Here is an 18,964-nt window from a genome sequence, read left to right as displayed (position 1 = left end):
ACCCAAAAAAAAAAAAAAAAAAAAAGAGTCGAGCCTCGATTAAGGGGAGACATACTTTGATTGGGGGGAGGTGTTGGATGAAAGTCTCACATCGGCTAATTTAGAGAATGATCATGAGTTTATAATCAAGGAATACTATCTCCATTGGTTTGAGGCCTTTTGGAGAAGCCCAAAACAAAGCCATGAGAGCTTATGCTCAAAGTGGACAATATCATACCATTGTGGAGAGTCGTGTTCAACTAACAGGGTTAAGATGTTTAATGTTTATCTTGGATAAAAGAAGTGTTTAAGATTGAATAAGTGTGAGGCTTATTTATTAGTATTATTATTTTTTTTTGGTAAGAGACAATTTGGTTGATGCTTGAAATTTACAAAGGGGATAGTATTATCAATGATGTTTACAAAAAAAGCTTCTCAAGTTACAATGAGAGAGGTATGACTATAAGAATTATAAGTATTTGGATAATTTACACCAAGAAATGGCATGGTAGTTAGTCAACATTGTCAAAGATCTTAGTTTGAGTATGTGTCTTCTCTATGGATACTCTTTGATTTCTCTCTCTCCATATTTTATAAAAGAAAGCCATGATCAAATTTGTCAATCATAGAGATTTTGCATTCTTGAAGGGGTGGTATGTTAGGATCATGTCTAATAACTTCTTTACCTCCCTAGATAAGGTACGGTGCCATTTGTTAATATTGAGATCTTGTGTGAAGGGCTCCAATTGGGAAGTAAGTAATATAGGATATTCTATTTTTTTTCTGCGTTTGTTTGTGCCAATGAATTTGTGCATCATTTTCCATAGGATAAACTTCACTTTTTTTTAGGGTGATCTCTTTTCCATATAAACTTTGCTAGTGTGGCGGTTATGACTTTTTCTTTTCACTCATCTCCATTGTCAAAGATTTTTTTGAGAAAACTCTGTCGATACTAGGAAGCCATTTTAACGAGTTTACTTTTTGGGACAGCACTTTTGAGGCAAGGTCAAGGCTTAATTTGTCCCATTCAGTAGCTTCGTTTTCCTTTAGATTCCTACTGAGTTGCATCTTCCAAATTTATTAACATCTTTATATGTTTCTTTGATCGTGGTTGTGAGAAAGCCTGTATAAAAGAGGATACCATTAAGCCATAAGGCGCTGAGCTTGACACCTTAGGCTTCTTTCTGTCTTTACTTTATATAAATTCTAACCTTATAAACAAAAACCCTTGCATTTAAGGTTTTTTTTGTTTGTACTCCCAGTTCAAACTATGCTTTCTCTACTATTTCTCCACCATTCTTTTTCTCCTCCTCCTAACTTGAGTGTGAAGTGTGTTATATTGGGCATCAGGTGTAACACCCCATGCCCATGATTTAGAATTTGAATTTGGTGCCTGACCCGACATTCCACTATATCCTCTACGACATGGTCACGTTACCTACTCCTTGCTTATTAAGAGTGAAAACTATCCCAACAGACCAGCATGAGTCCTTCTAGCATGCTTTGTCCTCACTCACATGTCTCTTAGGAAAATTCTCAAGATCACCCAACATAAAATTGCTCCAAGCAAAAAGCACATTTAACCATGAAGTTCCTATGATTGAGCCACTGAAAAGGAAGGTACATCTTGTTGGTATAGATAGTAACTTTCATTATTTTAAGCCTATCTTAGTGATCCTATCCTTAGATCTCTCTCATTCAGATGTGGTATCGGTTCATTTTTCTACCCCTCATTTACTTGGGTGTCACATGCCCACCAGCTTTCGCCTTGGTTCGTCCCCGAACTACATCTTATTGGGAGAGGTATCGCTCTGATACCATTTGAAACGCCCTATGCCCATGATTTGGAATCTAGATTCGGCACCTGGCCTCGACATTTTCCATCCCCTTACGACATGGTCAAGGTACTTCTCGTTTTTTAAGAGTGAAGACTATCCCGTAGACCAACACGAGTTCTTCTAGCATGCCTTGTCCTCACTTATATGCATCTTAGGAAAATTTCCAATAGGTCTCCCAACATGGAATTGCTCCAAGCGAAGCATGCTTAGCCATGAAGTTTCTATGATTGAGCCACCGAAAAGGAAGGTGCACCTTATTGGTATAGGTAGTAACTTTCATTTCCTTTAAGTCTTTCTTAGTTATCCTATCATCAGGATCCCTCTCATTCAGATGTGGTATTGGTTCATTCATTTATCTTTCCTTTACTTGGGTGTCATATTAGGATTTCTAAGTACAAAGATTAGGAGTCAATATCTTTTGGATGCAAAGGTTTGGAACTAGTTGGTTAAGCTTTGTTAAGTATGACTTAAGAAAACTATGGGTGAGGTGAGTTACTTGATCTTCAATTATACTGTTTCATGATCGTTATTTTATTGTTGTATATGACGAATATTATTATATTGATGCATGGCTCTTCAAGCAATGAGCAACTTATTGAGCACTTGACACTCGCATTACTACAGAGTTTACAAGTGAATACATGGATAATGATGTGGGTGATGGTAATTACAGTGATATTTGTCTCATTTAAGAACATAATTAAGATGATATATGGTTTATTTTTTTAAAATATAATATTTTAAAACTTAAAAGGCTTGATTCTTTTAATTAAAAAACCTGTGACTATTGTATTTATTTTTCCCAGAAAAATTAGAGTATTTTAATAAGAAAGAAGTTAATTTTTACTTTTAACTTTTGGATAATTTTACAAATATGATGTATTTGGAGTGCCGTTAGCTAAATTACCCATAATTTTATTCTTTGGTGTTGACTGCCAGCTATGCTTTTAGGTTTTTCTCGGTTCATTTGAAAAGATTATCAGCTTCATCTGTGTATGCTTTTGCAGCTAGCTTAAGGACGTTTCTCAAAAGGGGTTCTAAGAACGTTCATCCTTGCACAAGTATGCCGTCAAAGGGAAAGAAGAACTCAAAGACACTCTCTAGATTATCAAACTCGAACCATTCTCAATCTCCAGTGTCACGATTGGCAATACCTCCTGCCTCCGAAGTTTGTGAAGATGATTTTCTTTCCTCTATTGAAGAAGCTTCAAGTAAATATCCTTCTTTGATAGGTAGATCTGCTTTTGTTGGAAGAGTTACTAATGCTTCAGTTCAATCCACTGGCTGTAAAGTTTGGGTTTCTGAATCTTCTATGGTTTCTTCTAGCTTCACCCAAGGGGCTATTGTCTCGGTAATTTCCTTTTCTCTGCTTTCCGTTACAATGGAATTAATATTCTTCCTATGATCATCTTTGTAAATAATTAGTGTTATAAACACTTGAAGAAGCCGTAATTTCTTCTGATAAATTTTTTCCTTTGGCAGGTAGCACTTAGTTCCGTGGGAGATAACAGTTCCAAAGGCTTTCCTCTTTCCTCGTTAGCAGATGAATGTGGTAGGCACTTTGAGGTTGATTTTGGAGATTCATTAGTCCGTGAAGCGGGAAATTACTTTGTTCTTGCGAGAATTTTCTCTTCTAGTAAGGTATGGAGGTAAACCTTTTATTGCTTGAACTTTTGCATAAGCAACTTCTAATAATTACTTTCTCGAGGGAGGAAGATGAATGACTCTACATTAGACCTTGTGTTTAGTGCACTTAATTTTGGAAGATGATGCATCTCGCCATCTTCTTGTAGTGAAGTCCCTAAAACTTTATCAAGGGGTTGATGATTCGATATTTTGACATTGACGGGTATCTTTATTTTATTAAGAGTTCTTCCCAAGGGAGATTGCAACCTATGTTCTTATGAGCAATTTGAGAGGCCCATAATCTCTCCTAACAGCATCAACTTTCTTTGAAACCTCCTCATTTCAGAATGATATCCGCCTTGTATAATTTGCATACCTGTAATTAACGTCCCAAAGCAATTACTTGTCCATAAAGCAACTAAGAGTAATGTATTTTTTTTTTTTGGTACCATTTCTAGAGTTATGTAGTTTTCTTTCCTACCCTTTCTAATGTATGCTTTTGTAATTGGAGATCTAACATTACCTCGGCTTGGATGGCAGCAAGGGTCTCGTTTTTGAATGGTAGGCTAGCTCCCAAGCAGCGTTCCTATGCATTTTTGCACTCCACCTTTCAAATTCAGGAGAACCTTCCCCCTTTTTTTTTTAATTTTTTTATTTATTTTGCATCCTTACAAAATTTACTATCTTGTAATTCTGTTTGCGCATTGTCCACTTGAAAAGGGTTGATCAGACCCTGACTTGAAGTTTCTTTCTTCAATATACCTGATATTGCAAGCGAAAACAATAGTATCCTCTTATGGGAAAAAAAAGAAGAAAAGAATTTCTTGCTTTCTTGTAATCTTCTCATCCACATCCACAATTCTACAAAGGAAAAAAAGAAAAAAAAAAAAAAAGAAGAGAACTTGAAGTAATAGTTTCATTATGTCTACCAAACTAGTCTACTTGATGTGGTATGAAAGCTTCTCTTCTCCCAAAATAATTGAGTTTTCATATCCCCCAGTCATTTTATCTTAACTATTTACATTCATATCATTCTTTACATGGTCCCCTCCGCTCCTCATGGTCCTTCTAACTACTTTCCTGCCTAATGACTACCCTGATTTAAGTAAATCTAATAAGGGCCTGTCACCATAGTTGATGCGACAGTTAATAAATGAACAAGAGGAGAAGAGGGAAATGGAAAGAGGACTTCACATTATATGGCAAGTTATATCTACATTGCAGGTTTTATTTTGCAAAAATATTTCTTATCTTATTTTGAATGTAGAACTGTCATTCTCCTCGTACTCAAGGTGAAAAAAAGAAAAAAAGAAAAAAAGAAAATAAAAATAGAACTATTGTTGTTTCTGAATTCTAATCTTCAGTTTGAAAATATGTACATGAACTGTAGCTTGAAATTTGTTCTTATGCTTAATTTCTTTTTACTTCATAGGAGTTAAATGATGGAGTTCAATTATCAACAAGCCTCTCGTTTACCTTGGGTTGCCCTACAATTGGTCGTGTTGTGTTTATCTTCCCATTAAAGACCCACGTATGCGATGACCCATTAAATGAAAATGGGAAATTGAAAAGCTCAGAAGTTGAATCTCTGAGAATATACAATTGTAAGGAACTGTTCCTGGAGCTAGTTTCTTCAACCAATATATCAAAAAAAGACAACTTATTCTCTTCCTCAACTATTTATTCAAGGAAGGTTCATGGTCATAGAGAAAATGGTAATTTAGCATCCCCAATCTCCATGCTGTCTACATCTTCTAAATGTGATGATGTGGTATCAAATTTACTTGCAGAAAGTCCATGCGCTCATTCACTTATTAAGGAGGCCTTAGGAGATGATAGTGTTAGAAAAACTCTACAGACAATTGCTTCCAATGAGTTGTATAAACGTTGTTTGCTGCGGGGTAATCTTGTAACTTTCCCAGTACTTTCAGATCTTTGTACATTCCATGTGAGGGGTGGTAAAGGACTGTCGGGATATGATGACTCGTATGATTCTATGCACAGTGGAAGCGATGATCATTTTCAACATTTTTCATCAAATGAATATGTGGATTATGCTTTCAGTATAGACCAGTTGACAAAAGTAATTATAAATGTTCAATCAACTACAGTCTCAGAGACAGTGCAAGAAAGAGTTTCATCAAAAGTGGATCCTCAAAATCTAAATATGAGAGCTAAAGTAAAGCCTAAAGTTTGGAAATTGGGTGGTCTTTCTAAAGAATATTCAGTTTTGAAGGACATTATAATTGCCTCATCATTAAATAACACCGTGTCAAGGTATGATATATACAGTTTGAATTTATTATTTGGACTGACCTTGTTTTGCTGGCACCCTATTCTGATTGAATCTGCAGCTGACATTTCTAAATGTGCTTATAAATCATATCCTTGCTAATGAATACTCGTTATCTGATCTTCTTTAGATAGGATGTCGGTGTCGAATTTGAACATAGAAGTTGGCGTTGATTAGCTAGGATGAGTCAGTTTTACTTTTCCAAAGTATTCTTCTATTAGGTTGTTATTCTGTTAGTTACTAACTGTTATTTTCAGTTAGTGTTATATAACTGTCACCTATTTGATAAACCTAACCATTAAATCACTTTGAATAAATGGGCTCTATGAGCCAGATTGAATGCATTTCTAAATGGTTTATTGTTCTATGGTGAAATCTGAATTTAGACACCATGTATTTATTTATTTGAAATTGATTTTTGATGTGAGATCTGGATGGCTTGTCATTGGCTTCATAACTAAAATTGCAGTTTTATATATTTGAGAATGTGAGATTGTATCTCTATGTAGCCCAGTGAAATTGGAGGGAGTTTCGGTATCTAGATGGCTTCAATACTTCTCAGCGGGTGTTTGTGACTAGTTTTTCTTTTCCTTTTTATCACTCAGATTTTATCCTGGCTGATCAGATCCCCTTTTTGTTTCCAGTTTTGGTTTTTGGTTGCCTCCTTTCTTGGTGGTCTTTTCTTTTTGTTGGCCCTTTGTATTTTCTTTTTCTCGTTTTCCATAAAAAAATTAAATCTCCTTGTAGGCTCGTAGCTTCCGTGGTTTTCAAATGCTTAAAATTTACCGTTTTCTCCTCTTGAATATTTGTAGAGTTTTGTAACTGTTCCTTTCTTGGGAGTTTTATTTTAGGCTGGAAAGAAGGGATGTTTATGTGTGTAGTCCCAACCCTTTAGAGGAATTTTCTTACAAATCCTTTTTTGTAGTTTGTTCAACCTTTTGTTACTCTTCCATGAGCATAATCTAAAATGATAATTTCCTTGTAACTGTTTAGCCTTGGTTTACGAACCACAAAGGGTGTACTTCTTCATGGTCCTCCTGGTACGGGAAAAACTTCTTTGGCTCAATTATCTGCTCATGACGCTGGTGTCAACTTATTCTATTTGAATGGACCTGAAATTATAAGTCAATATCATGGGGAAAGTGAACAGGCCTTGCATGGTGTTTTTGAGGAGGCAAGCAAAGCTGCGCCTGCTGTGGTTAGATTTCTTGAATTCTTGATTATTTTCCTTGAGTGTCTTGATTCTCCTTCAAGTTAGTTCTTAAGAAATTGTTTCTGTGGTTAATTTTCAAGTTTCACTAGCAAATATTATAAGATTATTAAGATGAGGATAATTCATTGAAGTTCGAATGTATGCGCGGACATCATGAGTAGTACCTTCACAATTGCATAAGTGTTGATTTGGAAAAACTGGACAAGAAGTAAGGCTAAAGAAGCCTGCATGATTGACATTTATCATTGAGTGACTGACTATCCCCATCAGTGAATTCTCTTTACGGAAGCTGGTTAATTTTCCTCTATAACTTTTACTGTCAGATATTAATTGATGAGTTGGATGCTATTGCGCCTGCAAGAAAAGATGGAGGTGAAGAGCTGTCTCAAAGAATTGTTGCTACTTTGCTTAATCTAATGGATGGGATCAACCGAAGTGGTGGGCCACTTGTAATTGCTTCTACCAACAGGCCTGATAGCATTGAGCCTGCACTAAGGCGGCCTGGGAGACTTGACCGGGAAATTGAAATAGGTGATTATATAGTTTCTGCATATGCTTTCCAGTTCTAATATTCATCACATTTGAAATGGCACGAATTCATTTATTTTTAGTCTTCAAGCAATGCTTGAAGAAAAAAGTTTTAGAAAAGCTAATATTCTTTTACTAATGTACCTAGCTTTATACAGGTGTGCCATCTCCCAATCAACGGTTAGATATTCTAAACACAATACTAAGTGAAATGGAGCACTCTCTTTCAGTGGTGCAAGTTCAACATCTAGCTATGGTTACACATGGATTTGTGGGTGCCGATTTGGCTGCCCTTTGCAATGAGGCTGCCTTAATCTGTATAAGGCAATATCATGAGTTTAAAGTTTCTACTGATTGCGTTAGTTCTGGTAGATCTGTTATAGCTGAGGAACAACATATGGTTACTAAGGTGGATAACGAAGCCAATGTCGATCATAGGATTTCGGAACTTGTTCTCTCAAAAGATACAGGAAGTATATCAGGCATATGCTCAAACTCAGCGCCTTTATCATTTTCTGAAGATACTCTTACATCTGAGTCTTTAGCATGTGTGTCCTCGAATGAAGTGGTTGCTGATAGTGAGGATATTTTTAACTCTTCTGAAATCAAGTGTAGATTGAAGGTTGCTTTTGAAGACTTTGAGATGGCTAGAATGAAAGTGAGGCCTAGTGCCATGCGAGAGGTTTGTCTATGATTTTGGTTTTGAGATAATCATCTTTTTAAAAACTGACAGTATATTATGCAACTGGGGTCCTTAGCAAACTGCAATACTTTTAAGCATTCAAACGTTATTCATTTTTCAGCTTCGTTTTTGTATACCTTCTAGATTATTTTTTAACCATGACTCCTTTTTTTTATTGATAACAATTGAACAACTTTTTATTGATAACCATGACTCCTGTAATCTTTTTTGTTCTTTAAACTTATTTCTTACTAAAATCTAAATCGTATATGATGGTTAAATATCTAATGAAAGGCCACCTATTTCAGGTCATACTTGAGGTTCCAAAGGTAAAATGGGAAGACATTGGTGGACAAGGGGAGGTTAAGGTTCAATTGATGGAAGCAGTGGAATGGCCTCAAAAACATCAGGATGCATTCAAGCGAATAGGGACTAGACCTCCAACAGGAGTGTTAATGTTTGGTCCTCCTGGATGTAGCAAAACCCTAATGGCACGTGCCGTAGCTTCTGAAGCAGGACTAAATTTCCTTGCAGTAAAGGGCCCAGAACTTTTCAGTAAATGGGTTGGTGAATCTGAGAAGGCTGTTAGATCTCTATTTGCTAAGGCAAGAGCTAATGCCCCATCAATCATTTTTTTTGATGAAATTGATGGTCTTGCTGTCATTCGTGGAAAGGAAAGTGATGGAGTTTCTGTCTCTGATAGAGTTATGAGTCAACTTCTTGTTGAATTGGATGGTCAGTAGAACTTTTTGTTTTTTTAAATTTTTTATATTCAATCGTCAATATTTCCTGGTTCTTACAATCTATACAAGTTCTTTCTAAAATTTAGGTTTACATCAGAGAGTTGGTGTCACTGTCATTGCCGCTACCAATCGGCCAGATAAGATTGATCCAGCCCTTCTAAGGCCAGGTATTACCCGTACGAAACTTCTGTACGCTTATACGCCACCCATCTACAAATACAACAATTGCAGTTCAAATGCATCGTGTCCAGTTTTGATTGATTTATTTTTATTTTTTTAATAAGAAAATTATTGTATCAAACTAGCTGACTGTTAGTTCAAATAGGACGTTTTGATCGGTTGCTATATGTTGGGCCTCCAAATGAATCCGAACGAGAAGAGATATTTCGTATCCATTTGTGCAAAGTTCCTTGCAGCCCAGATGTCAGCACAAGGAAGTTGGCTTCTCTTACCCCAGGGTGTACAGGGGCTGACATATCATTAATTTGCAGAGAAGCAGCCTTATTTGCCCTTGAGGTTTATAGAGTTCCTGTTGTTCTTCCGGCCTTCCAAACTTCAATTTAAAGTTTTATTTATATATAATATAGATCTTACTTTTCTTTTCAGGAAAACCTTGAGGCTTCAAAAATAAATATGCAGCATTTAGAAACTGCAGCTGGACATGTGAAGCCATCTGAAACAGAACCTTATCGAGAATTATCATCTAGGTTTGAAAGGCTTGTTTGTTCTAGCTCACAAGAAGACAATGTTGTATGTCAGCTATCAGGATCTAACTGGTTTTCAATTTGGTGAGTATATTTTCTTTCTTTTATTTTAACTTTGTGGTTTTTGTGAGATCCCACCTCGGTTGGGAAGGAGAACAAAACCCCCTTTGTTAAGGGTGTGGAAACCTCTCCCTAGCAGACGCATTTTAAAAACCTTAAGAGGAAGCCCAGAATGGAAAGCCCAAAAAAGACAATATCTGCTAGCGGTGGGCTTGGGCCGTTACAGATTTTATGTACAATTGGATTGGCTAGATCTTCATTCACTGAATGTGTATCTAGTTTTATGCTGGATAAGGTTTTTGTTTCAAACACTAAAAGGAATCTGCTGACATTCTTCTTGTTTGATTACTATTATTTGAAGAGTATTTATGTGATCTCCTCCGAATTGGAATGTTTATGTCTTGGGAATCTGGTCACTAATGTTCCTTGAATAGAAATGAGTATGGCGATTTATCGGAGAAAAAACGTAGAACTTACGAGTTGTGTCACACGTATAAGGTAGTGACCAGTATATATGAGAATGAATATGGTTGGTTTACGAATATTAGAGAGGGAGAGTTTGAAGTTGTAGAAGCCGTGGTAGCGTATTTCAAAATTTGGTCGCAACCTACTATGGTCGGTTATTTCTCGACTTTACTACATTTAGTTGCAACTCATAGGAGTATATATTCATTCTAGGTAGGTGTTTACCGTTATTTGTATAGTTTTCTTTTGTAAGTGTTCTATCTGTTGATGTAATAACTCATTTCCCCCACAATTCATCTCTGGTATAAAGCAGGCCCCTCGTGAAATCTGCTGCGTTACTTTTTTCTCGGTTTCCAGCTTGGGTTCATCATACGCTTGAAGGCTTCAAATGAGCGGCGACAAATTGGCTGCTGGTGATTCATTTACACATTGTCTTCAAGCAATTGTTCTGTCATGGAAATCACTCAAGAACAAGGTACTCTTTGATGGCTTATTTCAACTATAGCGAGTTTGGAACAGTAACTACGGGCTATTTTTGTACGTAAAAACAAGTTTTTAAAAACTTGAAAAGTCATTTCAAATAGATTCAACGACTGCAACCAATTCTTTTGGAAGACCATGTTTAAACAAGGGGTCCCTGAAGGATGAAGCTGCCATTTACAACTCCTGCTCTGAAGGTACCCTCATTTTCTTTCCAAAATTCTCGTTCTTTCTCCTTTTCGAGCTTACATTTCCGAACACGAATTTGAGTTTTGGGTAGACGTTTGATATATAACCACTGTTCAAGAACAAGGTACTCTCTGATGGGTTATTTCAACTAGTGAGCTTGGACCAGTAACTATGGGCTTCTTCTTCTTTTTTATTTTATTTTATTTTTTTTCTAATCGTAAAAACAAGTTTTTAAACGCTTGAAAAGTCATTTCAAATAGATTCAACGACTGCAACCAATTCTTTTGGAAGGCCCTGTTTAAACTGAGGTCCCCAAAGGATGAAGATGCCATTTACAAATTATGGGCTGCTCTGAAGGTACCCTCGTTTTCTTTTCAAAATTCTCTTTCTCTTTCTCTTTTTCGAGCTACAACCGAACACGAATTTGAGTTTTGGGTAGACGTTCGATTGGGGGATGATGCTTAAATGGATTAAAATATTTAATATATAACCACTGTTCATCTATTCAGCTGCTCCCATCCCATCTGATTCTTGGTCATTTTGGATTGAAATCATTAATAGCAATACAAATGAACGAAGTATTATTGTATTGTGCAGAGAGTAGTTTTCAGGAGCGAGATAGAACAGATTTAAAGGCTTATGAACTGCAGAGGGGTTGAAGCACAAGTGTTGTGGGTGTACGATGGATATTATGTTCTTTGGGCTGTTGCTTTCTTTGAAGGCTTGTGAAAGCTTGGCGGGGTAGAGTTTGGAGCTGAATAGACTTTAGAAATGAAGATCTCTTGCTACTTTTGAATTGGAGTTAGCTTTTCTAGCCCATTTTTTGGTGTATTTATTCATTTTTGTTGTAATAATTATTCAAAAATCGAAGTATTATACCGAAACTAATATTCCATTTCTTGTGTTTCTCGTTTTGTTCTTTTTTTTTTTCTTCTGTGGATTCATTTAGATCCCGTTTGAAAGTTATTCGACTCTTCAAACTTAAGTTAATAAGCACCGACCTCCATTGATAAGTTTCTTTATCACGGATTAAAAAAAATCAAGTTTTAAACTATAAAAAAAGGTTTTGAGATAATCAAGTGGAAAATAAAACAATGAGATCCATCGTTTAAAGTTTATAGTTATTTTTAAAATGTGTTTGTGAGATCCCACATTAATTAGAGAGGAGAATATTGTTAGTAGACGTTGCCTCAAAAGAAGTGTATTGTGAAATTCTACATTAGTTGTAAGCGAAACGAAACATTTTTTATAGTGTGAAAAACATTCTCTTTAGTATACACGTTTTAAAATTTCGAAGGAAAGTATGAAAGGAAAAACCTAAACGTTTTAGAACCTTGAAGGGAAGCCGGAAAGGAAGAATTTAAACAAAACAATATTATCGAGGATAGCCTAGAGAAAACTATATTACTAGAGATAGCCTAGAGAGAACAATATCTACTACTAGGGATGAACTTATGCTAGGGATATAGCTCACTGACAGAGAGAACAATATTTATTCATTATAAAACTTAGTGAGAGTCGGATAATAATTTATAATAAAAATATTAATAATTTCATTTCAAAAGTGGCACTATTGCTATTTTTTAAAAAAACATTAATGCTATTTTCATTATTTAAAATAATATTTATTTTTAATGATTTTTGAAATTTTCTTTATGCATTTTCTATTAAAATTTCTATAAAATAAAGTATCGTCCATAACCAAGATTAAGCTGTGAAGGTACTTGAACCCTAAGCCCCCCCTTAACCTAACAAACCACAGAGAGAGCTTCGCAACACAAAGGAACAATGGGAGTGGAGAAGGAGGTGCTGAGATCTGGAACCGGTCCCAAACCCGTCCCAGGACAGTTGGTCACCGTCCACTGCACCGGATTCGGTCTGTTTCCTTTATCCATTTCTCTCTTCTACAAAACCCTAATCTCCATGTGTTTAATCTGTATGGTTGCCAAGAAAATGCCTGTGGATCAATGTTTGGGACTGTAATCGTGTTCATTTTAGTCCATACTTCGAACCAGATTCAGATTTCTTTGCTCTTTCTGTAATTTATTTATTTAGGAATTTCAATTGAATCATGTACCTCTCTTTTTCCTCAATTGAGTTTATCTACTGTTTGATTTTTACGATTTTTTTCTTTTGTTGATTATTATTATTGATTCTGGAAGTACGATTGAAATGATGGATCGTGAGATCGATTCTAAGTGATGGGCTACTCGCTCAGGATCATACTGCGTAATCAAGATGTGTATCTCTTTGTGCTTTTAATTTCTTAAAAGACCATAGATTATTAAACCAGGTCTCAACATTGAACTCAAGTTTGAAGTACTGAAAGTTGATGTGTTTATGTAAGAATCTGATAGTTGGGTTAGTGATTTTCCATTAGAGATTGATGTATGAATGAAGGGAAATTATTTCTTCTCCTCTTTAATGTTGATCTCTGTGTTTTGGAATATGGACATAAACCAAGTGATCCAATATTTGGTTGTTTCCTCACCATGTTCTTCCCCAACTCGTTTTTCTTTATTTTCCTCACTGTTGAATTTCTTCTGCAGGGAAAAATGGCAACTTGTCTGAGAAGTTTTGGAGGTAAGTTGTTTTCGTTGTATCAAATGTGCATGCCATGTACAATCTGTTTATTGATGTATAATTTTCTCTTATTTAGCACAAAGGACCCTGGACAGAAGCCTTTCTCATTCAAAATCGGTCAAGGCTCAGTTATAAAAGGTACTTATCCTGTATATTTCTCTTTGGAGTTGCTTAAGAAAACTGAACACTTTTGCATTTCATCATAAATCAAATGCTCATTTTTGTCAGCTTTTCAATTTTTTTTTTCTTCACATTCAACTTTGAAAAAATTAGGGACAAAATTGAAAAATGATTATACCTTTAGGACGAAATTATATTCAGTATAGTCCATTCAATGAAAGTTAAGATTGATTTGGGTGCCCTAAGATTGGAAGAACTATGTTTATAAAGTGTGGATGCCAAGTCACTCTTATTCTTTTCTGCAAAAAGCATATGGTTGTTTTGTGTGCAAGTTATGTAACCTTTTCAATAGTGAGGATTGTTAACTTAGAACTGAAATCTAAATCGAGCATTTTAAAGATTGAGGATAAATAATAAAGTAATGATCGTTCAGGGCAAATATAAGAGTTGAACAGTAATTAGGGAGGATAAAATGCTTTACATCTTTGATTCTAGGCTTCTTTATTCCATTGGTGTAACAAAAAACTTTAACTTTCCTTTTAATTACATTCTCTCTCCATTGCCATAGCGACAGTTCATTGTTTATTTGTTTTGTTCTGTTTTCCAATCAAGGATGTATGTACTTGCAGCTTTATATGGCAAAGTAGGTCACTCTCTAAAAGTTGGTTTACTGTTTTATCTTTTACTTACGTGTATCATTTATGTTTCATGTTACAAACATTTAAGTATAATGGATGCAATTAAGTCTTGGCTGTGCAGATCACACTCAACAGTGAATCCTTGGTACAGTGATGCTTAGAAAATTGTGCTAAAATTTACTGCTGCTACTTGAAAATGTTATTTGTAAACTAAAATACTCCATGTATCGGATGTTTGTTGGTTAATATCACTGACATGCTGGGCTTTGTTGGCTATTTGAATGTTTGTTTTGAATCTGAATTTGATTCATCTCTCTGATTGAATTTATAGGATGGGATGAAGGTGTGCTTGGCATGCAACTGGGAGAAGTTGCTCGTCTCCGGGTAAAATATTTAGTTCCAATTGCTTGGTTTCATAATGATAGCATGCTCTTTAGATAACCTAGTTTGTAATCAATATTCTATTCTTGTTTATCAGCTTAAACATGTCTTGAACTCCTTTTTCGGTTTTTGCATTTTGTTGCTTAGAGTTTTGCTCCTGTCACTAAGATATGTTCCAATGTCTGTATTATTTGAACGAAAATTTTCTTCTTGAGCAACTTGGTAAAGTCAGAATGGTTTAAAAATGTCCTCTTCTGAACCTAAGACGTAATTATACATATTTCTCTTGTAATGGTTAATTTAGGTCGTGGTGAATAACCATTTGACTAAAAGTTTCTATGTTTTGTTATCCACTCTCAACTCGTGTTTTAAAAAATTAAACCAAGTGTTTCTTTAACAAAGATGAAAACCATAATTGAAAAAACAGAAAACAAAAAATGAAATGGGACTTCCAAAATCAAGCAGGCAATTTCAGTTTACTTAGTTGATGGTAGCCATTCTCCTACGGATCCTGATCCCCTGATAACATAATAAAAAAATGCCCTTATTGAAAGCATATTATTTTCTTACAAGTATATTGGAGTCGTGGCCTGCTGTTACAGCATTATGTCTGTGTGATAAATCACCTCTACTGCTGCCTTTCCTGATTATATCTTCTATTTTAAGCTTTATGTGATGCTTAGTGCAGTAAACATTTGGGTTCTGGTTTTTGTGCTTCCTTGAACTTTTTATCTTGCCACACTGAGAGCCATGAGTTGCAGGCATCTAATTAGGCGATAGAATACTGAGATTTGAACATATATTTATCTTACACCTCTTGTTTTTTACCATGTTGAATGCTTCTTTTCCAGTGCTCCCCAGACTATGCTTATGGCGCCAGTGGGTTCCCTGCATGGGGCATACAACCAAATTCAGTGTTGGTCTTTGAAATTGAAGTTCTGAGTGCTCAGTAATTCAAACTCTTTGCACAGCTAATGTAGTTTGTTATGAGCCGATCTGCTTTTGGCTGCGTTTTTTTTTTTTTTTTTTTTTTTTTTGAAATCTATCCAGAGATAGTTTGTATGTTTAAATTCAGGTAACTTTTGAATCTCCTGGTCATGAAGCAGTATCTGCCTCTATTATAAGTGCATTAATAAGAAGTGCTTAGTGTGCTTTAATGATGTCCATTCCTTTTCTTTCCCCATATATTTCTATATGAATGCTTACCATTTATTTTATCTGTTCTACATTTTTTAGATTCACAACTGTTTTTATATTATTTTATTAAACCCGTTGGGACGTTGTGGCAGACTAGTGTTCATAGCAACGTTGCTTTTATAAAAATTTTCAAAATGAACTAAATCTGATACATGGCTGACCATACTTGGTGTGGTGGATACCATGATTGTCATATGGCTCGATGCTTAAGTCGTCATCAGTGTGGTTAATGCCATGCTCGGCCTGTAGCTTTGATGCTCAAGTATGTACCATGATTGTCTCATGGACAACCATATCTGGTGTGGTGTTTTCCTAAATCACAATGGTGCTCAAGTTCATACTATGATTGTCTCGTGACCAACCTTACTTAAAGGACGTGATCTCACACTAATGTGGTTTTTTGTCCAACACGTTTCTATAGTGGTGTCTAGTTGAGCCCAATATGACAGCTTACTTTTTAAGATAAGAGTGTCTCCCTATCTATATTGATCTCGTAGACACCATGATATAATTTACAAAGACTTAAGGTGTCATTGGTTTGATTAAGGCTTCTTTACCCTTTTCATGAATCATTGAAATTAGGTAATCTTTACCCTTTTCATTAGGTAAGGTGAACCAAATTAATATGAATTTTTTGTTATGGTTAATGCATGTATTTTGTTATTACTTATTTAACCCTCTTAAAAATAAATATTTATGCTTTTGGAGTCTAATTTTTCAAGCGAGAAAGTAAATCATCAAAAACAATGACAAACCAAGATAAAACCAAGATAAAACCAAGATAAAACCAAGATAAAAGTTAAAAGGATTCTTATTCCATACAATAATATATCTTTATTCCACAGTACACATGCACTCAAATGTGCACTTCCATACATATAAAGAGAGAGCCCTCCCCTTGAGCTTCATAAACAGGAAGAGGTTAGTTAGGTGGAGGGGAAGGATTAGTGGGTGGAAAGAAGAAGGGAAAGTTGGGGAAGGAGGAGGGAATGTTGGGGAAGGAGGAGGAGGGAGTGTTGGGGCCAAAAAAGCTAAATGGAGGAGGCAGGCTGAACCCAGGGGAAACCGGAGGCACATTCATACCAGGCATCTCTAAGGCCAAAAGCTTGCGAGATACGACAATGGAAGACGAAGAACACGAAGAACTCGACAAAGTGAAGCTTGAAAGGAGCAATGTTGCAACACAAGCAATGAGAATAGGAAGACGAGCCATTTTGTGAGTAAATGGAGGGAGTGCATGCAAATTTAAATGGAGGAGTTTTGAGCTAAAATGGAGGTGGGTTTTGGTGTAGAAGGGCTTCTTCATTTATGGGCACTCTAAATGTTGTCAAATTTGGTGGTTTATAATGGTTGAGCTAGGAGGATTGTGTAATGAATAGTGCAACTTAATCTACTACATAAAAATGGAAAACCTATGCTATCTACTTTTGCATGTTTTGAACAAGGACAAGTAGGGTTATGTTCAATGAATGTATACCATTATTTTTAATAACATGGAGGGGAGATTTTGATTCTTTGAGTTCTTGATTGAGGAACGTGTCTTAATTAGCTACACTACGTTACGACAATGAAGATCAAGTTTAGACATGTCTGGAGGTTCAAGAAATTCAGGGAGAACTTTCGATAATTTGGACAATTATAGAAGTTCCAACTTTGACAATTTTGACTGTTCAAATTTTTTGAGAAGGGGAGACGAGGCATTGAGGAAACTCAACCTTTGGTAATGAATGAAGTTCAAGATTTGGCAAAGTGGGTATTTCTCGTTTTGGAAGTTTTTTAGGTACCTTAGATAATGACGTCTCTAAACAATGTCTGGTCTTCGCTACCATCAAAAAATCAAAGTTCATCAACGTAAAAGCATTCAATATCCAATTGTATGCTATCCCATAGCTCTTGGGTCATGCATTTTGGGCATGGAACCCCATTGTCCTCGAGTCTATTGTTGCTGGGTCGGGTGCCTATCATCGATTGAAAAGCTTGCCCTTGTATGATTTGGAAAAGATCGAGCTATTACCGGTTAATTTGCTCGTTGTTAAGTAGTAATAGTTGGAGATGTATATGAGAAAAGGTTTTTCAACTTCATTCTTTTTTTTTATTAAAAAGATGGATCAAGTTGAGACACTTTTTTATAGGATAAGAAACATGTGGTCGAGATTGTAACTACATGCAAGAGAACTTATACTAACATGACTATGATGGACGTAAAACTGAGCCTTTTGGTTTCCACTTCTTTTCTTGTGGACTTAAAGTTGCAATCTTATGCATGATAAGATATGTTATGTTTATAGATATAATCATTACAAATAAGTCAATCTTTCCTGAGTTATTAAATTCTAGTAGGAACAAAAGTCTGTTTGAGTTCTATGATATGCTATTTTCTAATGAATAATTTGTTTATAACTCAATCGTAGACCTAGGCCTCTCTTCTAAGTATGCACCGTTTCATGCATAATATGCACCTTTTTATGCATAGAAGGAAATGAATATGTTCCAACATTTAATGACTTTTATAAACTTACATATACCTGAGATCTCGCCTACAAAATATTACTATAATACAATATAGAAAAAATTCACTCATATTAACATCACTAACGAGCATACATAAAATACATACGCTCATTGTTGTCGTTAAGATTGATGGCTTTTCTTTTCAACATTTCAAGCAACACTGTTCCTAAAATTTAATCGAGCATAAATAATCAACCAAAAAAATTACCTTAATTGATGCCCTCCTTAAATCTTACTTGATTTGAATGAACCAAAACTATAATATAAGGACTTCAAGGCTTAGAGCCTAATTTTCAACACTTGAGAGTTTGAAGACGGCTAAAATGAGTCATTACCCAATGAATCATATCAAAATGGCTCGAGTCTTTGGTGAATAGTGTTTAAATGTGTTCGAACTTATAGATCTAACCTTTGTAAGTTATGGGTAAATTGGTATGTGGTCATTTAGAGTGTGGATGCTTAGATAATGAGTTGATGTGGTGTGGGTATTCACTAATGGTAGGCGCAGTGACTAATGAATATGACCCACGATCGAAATATATCGAAACAAATAAATTAAGCTGAAAGAACAATTTGAGGGGAAAGTTCTTTTGAATTGAAGAACGTTAATCACTTATGTTTTTTAATTCTCTTTATTGTTGTGAATAAAGCATACATCCAATGAGTATTTACATAAAGAAAGTACTAACCATCTTACTAATTAAATCACTAAACTTGGTCTACAATTTAGTGAC

At 35.4% G+C, this 18,964-nt stretch overlaps 2 protein-coding genes and 1 long non-coding RNA gene across 15 annotated transcripts in view; all 3 read left to right on the top strand.

Moving 5' to 3' along the window:
* LOC111470576 (calmodulin-interacting protein 111) overlaps nucleotides 1-11,706 on the top strand; it is a 12,907-nt gene extending 1,201 nt beyond the window's left edge. The window contains exons 2-15 of one of the 13 annotated variants that reach the window (XM_023116120.1): nucleotides 2,825-3,168; nucleotides 3,300-3,458; nucleotides 4,876-5,720; nucleotides 6,730-6,934; nucleotides 7,273-7,480; nucleotides 7,636-8,159; nucleotides 8,468-8,894; nucleotides 8,989-9,069; nucleotides 9,228-9,418; nucleotides 9,509-9,690; nucleotides 10,442-10,606; nucleotides 10,763-10,808; nucleotides 10,919-11,157; nucleotides 11,398-11,706. In XM_023116120.1, coding sequence (XP_022971888.1) covers nucleotides 2,881-3,168; nucleotides 3,300-3,458; nucleotides 4,876-5,720; nucleotides 6,730-6,934; nucleotides 7,273-7,480; nucleotides 7,636-8,159; nucleotides 8,468-8,894; nucleotides 8,989-9,069; nucleotides 9,228-9,418; nucleotides 9,509-9,690; nucleotides 10,442-10,523 — 3,192 coding nt within the window. In that variant the 5' untranslated portion in view covers nucleotides 2,825-2,880 and the 3' untranslated portion in view covers nucleotides 10,524-10,606; nucleotides 10,763-10,808; nucleotides 10,919-11,157; nucleotides 11,398-11,706. Of the gene's footprint in view, nucleotides 1-2,824; nucleotides 3,169-3,299; nucleotides 3,467-4,875; nucleotides 5,721-6,729; nucleotides 6,935-7,272; nucleotides 7,481-7,635; nucleotides 8,160-8,467; nucleotides 8,895-8,988; nucleotides 9,070-9,227; nucleotides 9,419-9,508; nucleotides 9,691-10,441; nucleotides 11,158-11,397 lie in introns of those variants that run through there. The other 12 variants (XM_023116125.1, XM_023116121.1, XM_023116122.1 and 9 more) reach the window with 12 other exon arrangements.
* A 784-nt stretch (nucleotides 11,707-12,490) lies between these two features.
* On the top strand, nucleotides 12,491-15,688 carry LOC111470607 (peptidyl-prolyl cis-trans isomerase FKBP12). Its single transcript, XM_023116169.1, has 5 exons — nucleotides 12,491-12,676; nucleotides 13,350-13,383; nucleotides 13,460-13,521; nucleotides 14,473-14,525; nucleotides 15,374-15,688. The coding sequence occupies exons 1-5, from the start codon at nucleotides 12,589-12,591 to the stop codon at nucleotides 15,473-15,475; spliced, it is 339 nt and encodes a 112-aa protein (XP_022971937.1). The 5' UTR covers nucleotides 12,491-12,588; the 3' UTR covers nucleotides 15,476-15,688.
* Nucleotides 13,528-14,338, top strand: LOC111470608. Its single transcript, XR_002715081.1, has 2 exons — nucleotides 13,528-14,015; nucleotides 14,230-14,338. It is a non-coding gene; the product is annotated as an uncharacterized LOC111470608 (long non-coding RNA).
* Nucleotides 15,689-18,964: the final 3,276 nt, after the last annotated feature.

This window comes from Cucurbita maxima, unplaced genomic scaffold (genome assembly GCF_002738345.1).
Source record: "Cucurbita maxima cultivar Rimu unplaced genomic scaffold, Cmax_1.0 Cma_Scf00046, whole genome shotgun sequence".
Classification (NCBI taxonomy): domain Eukaryota; kingdom Viridiplantae; phylum Streptophyta; class Magnoliopsida; order Cucurbitales; family Cucurbitaceae; genus Cucurbita; species Cucurbita maxima.
The sequence above is the reverse complement of the archived record's forward strand: the minus strand, read 5'-3'. Positions and strand labels throughout refer to the sequence as shown.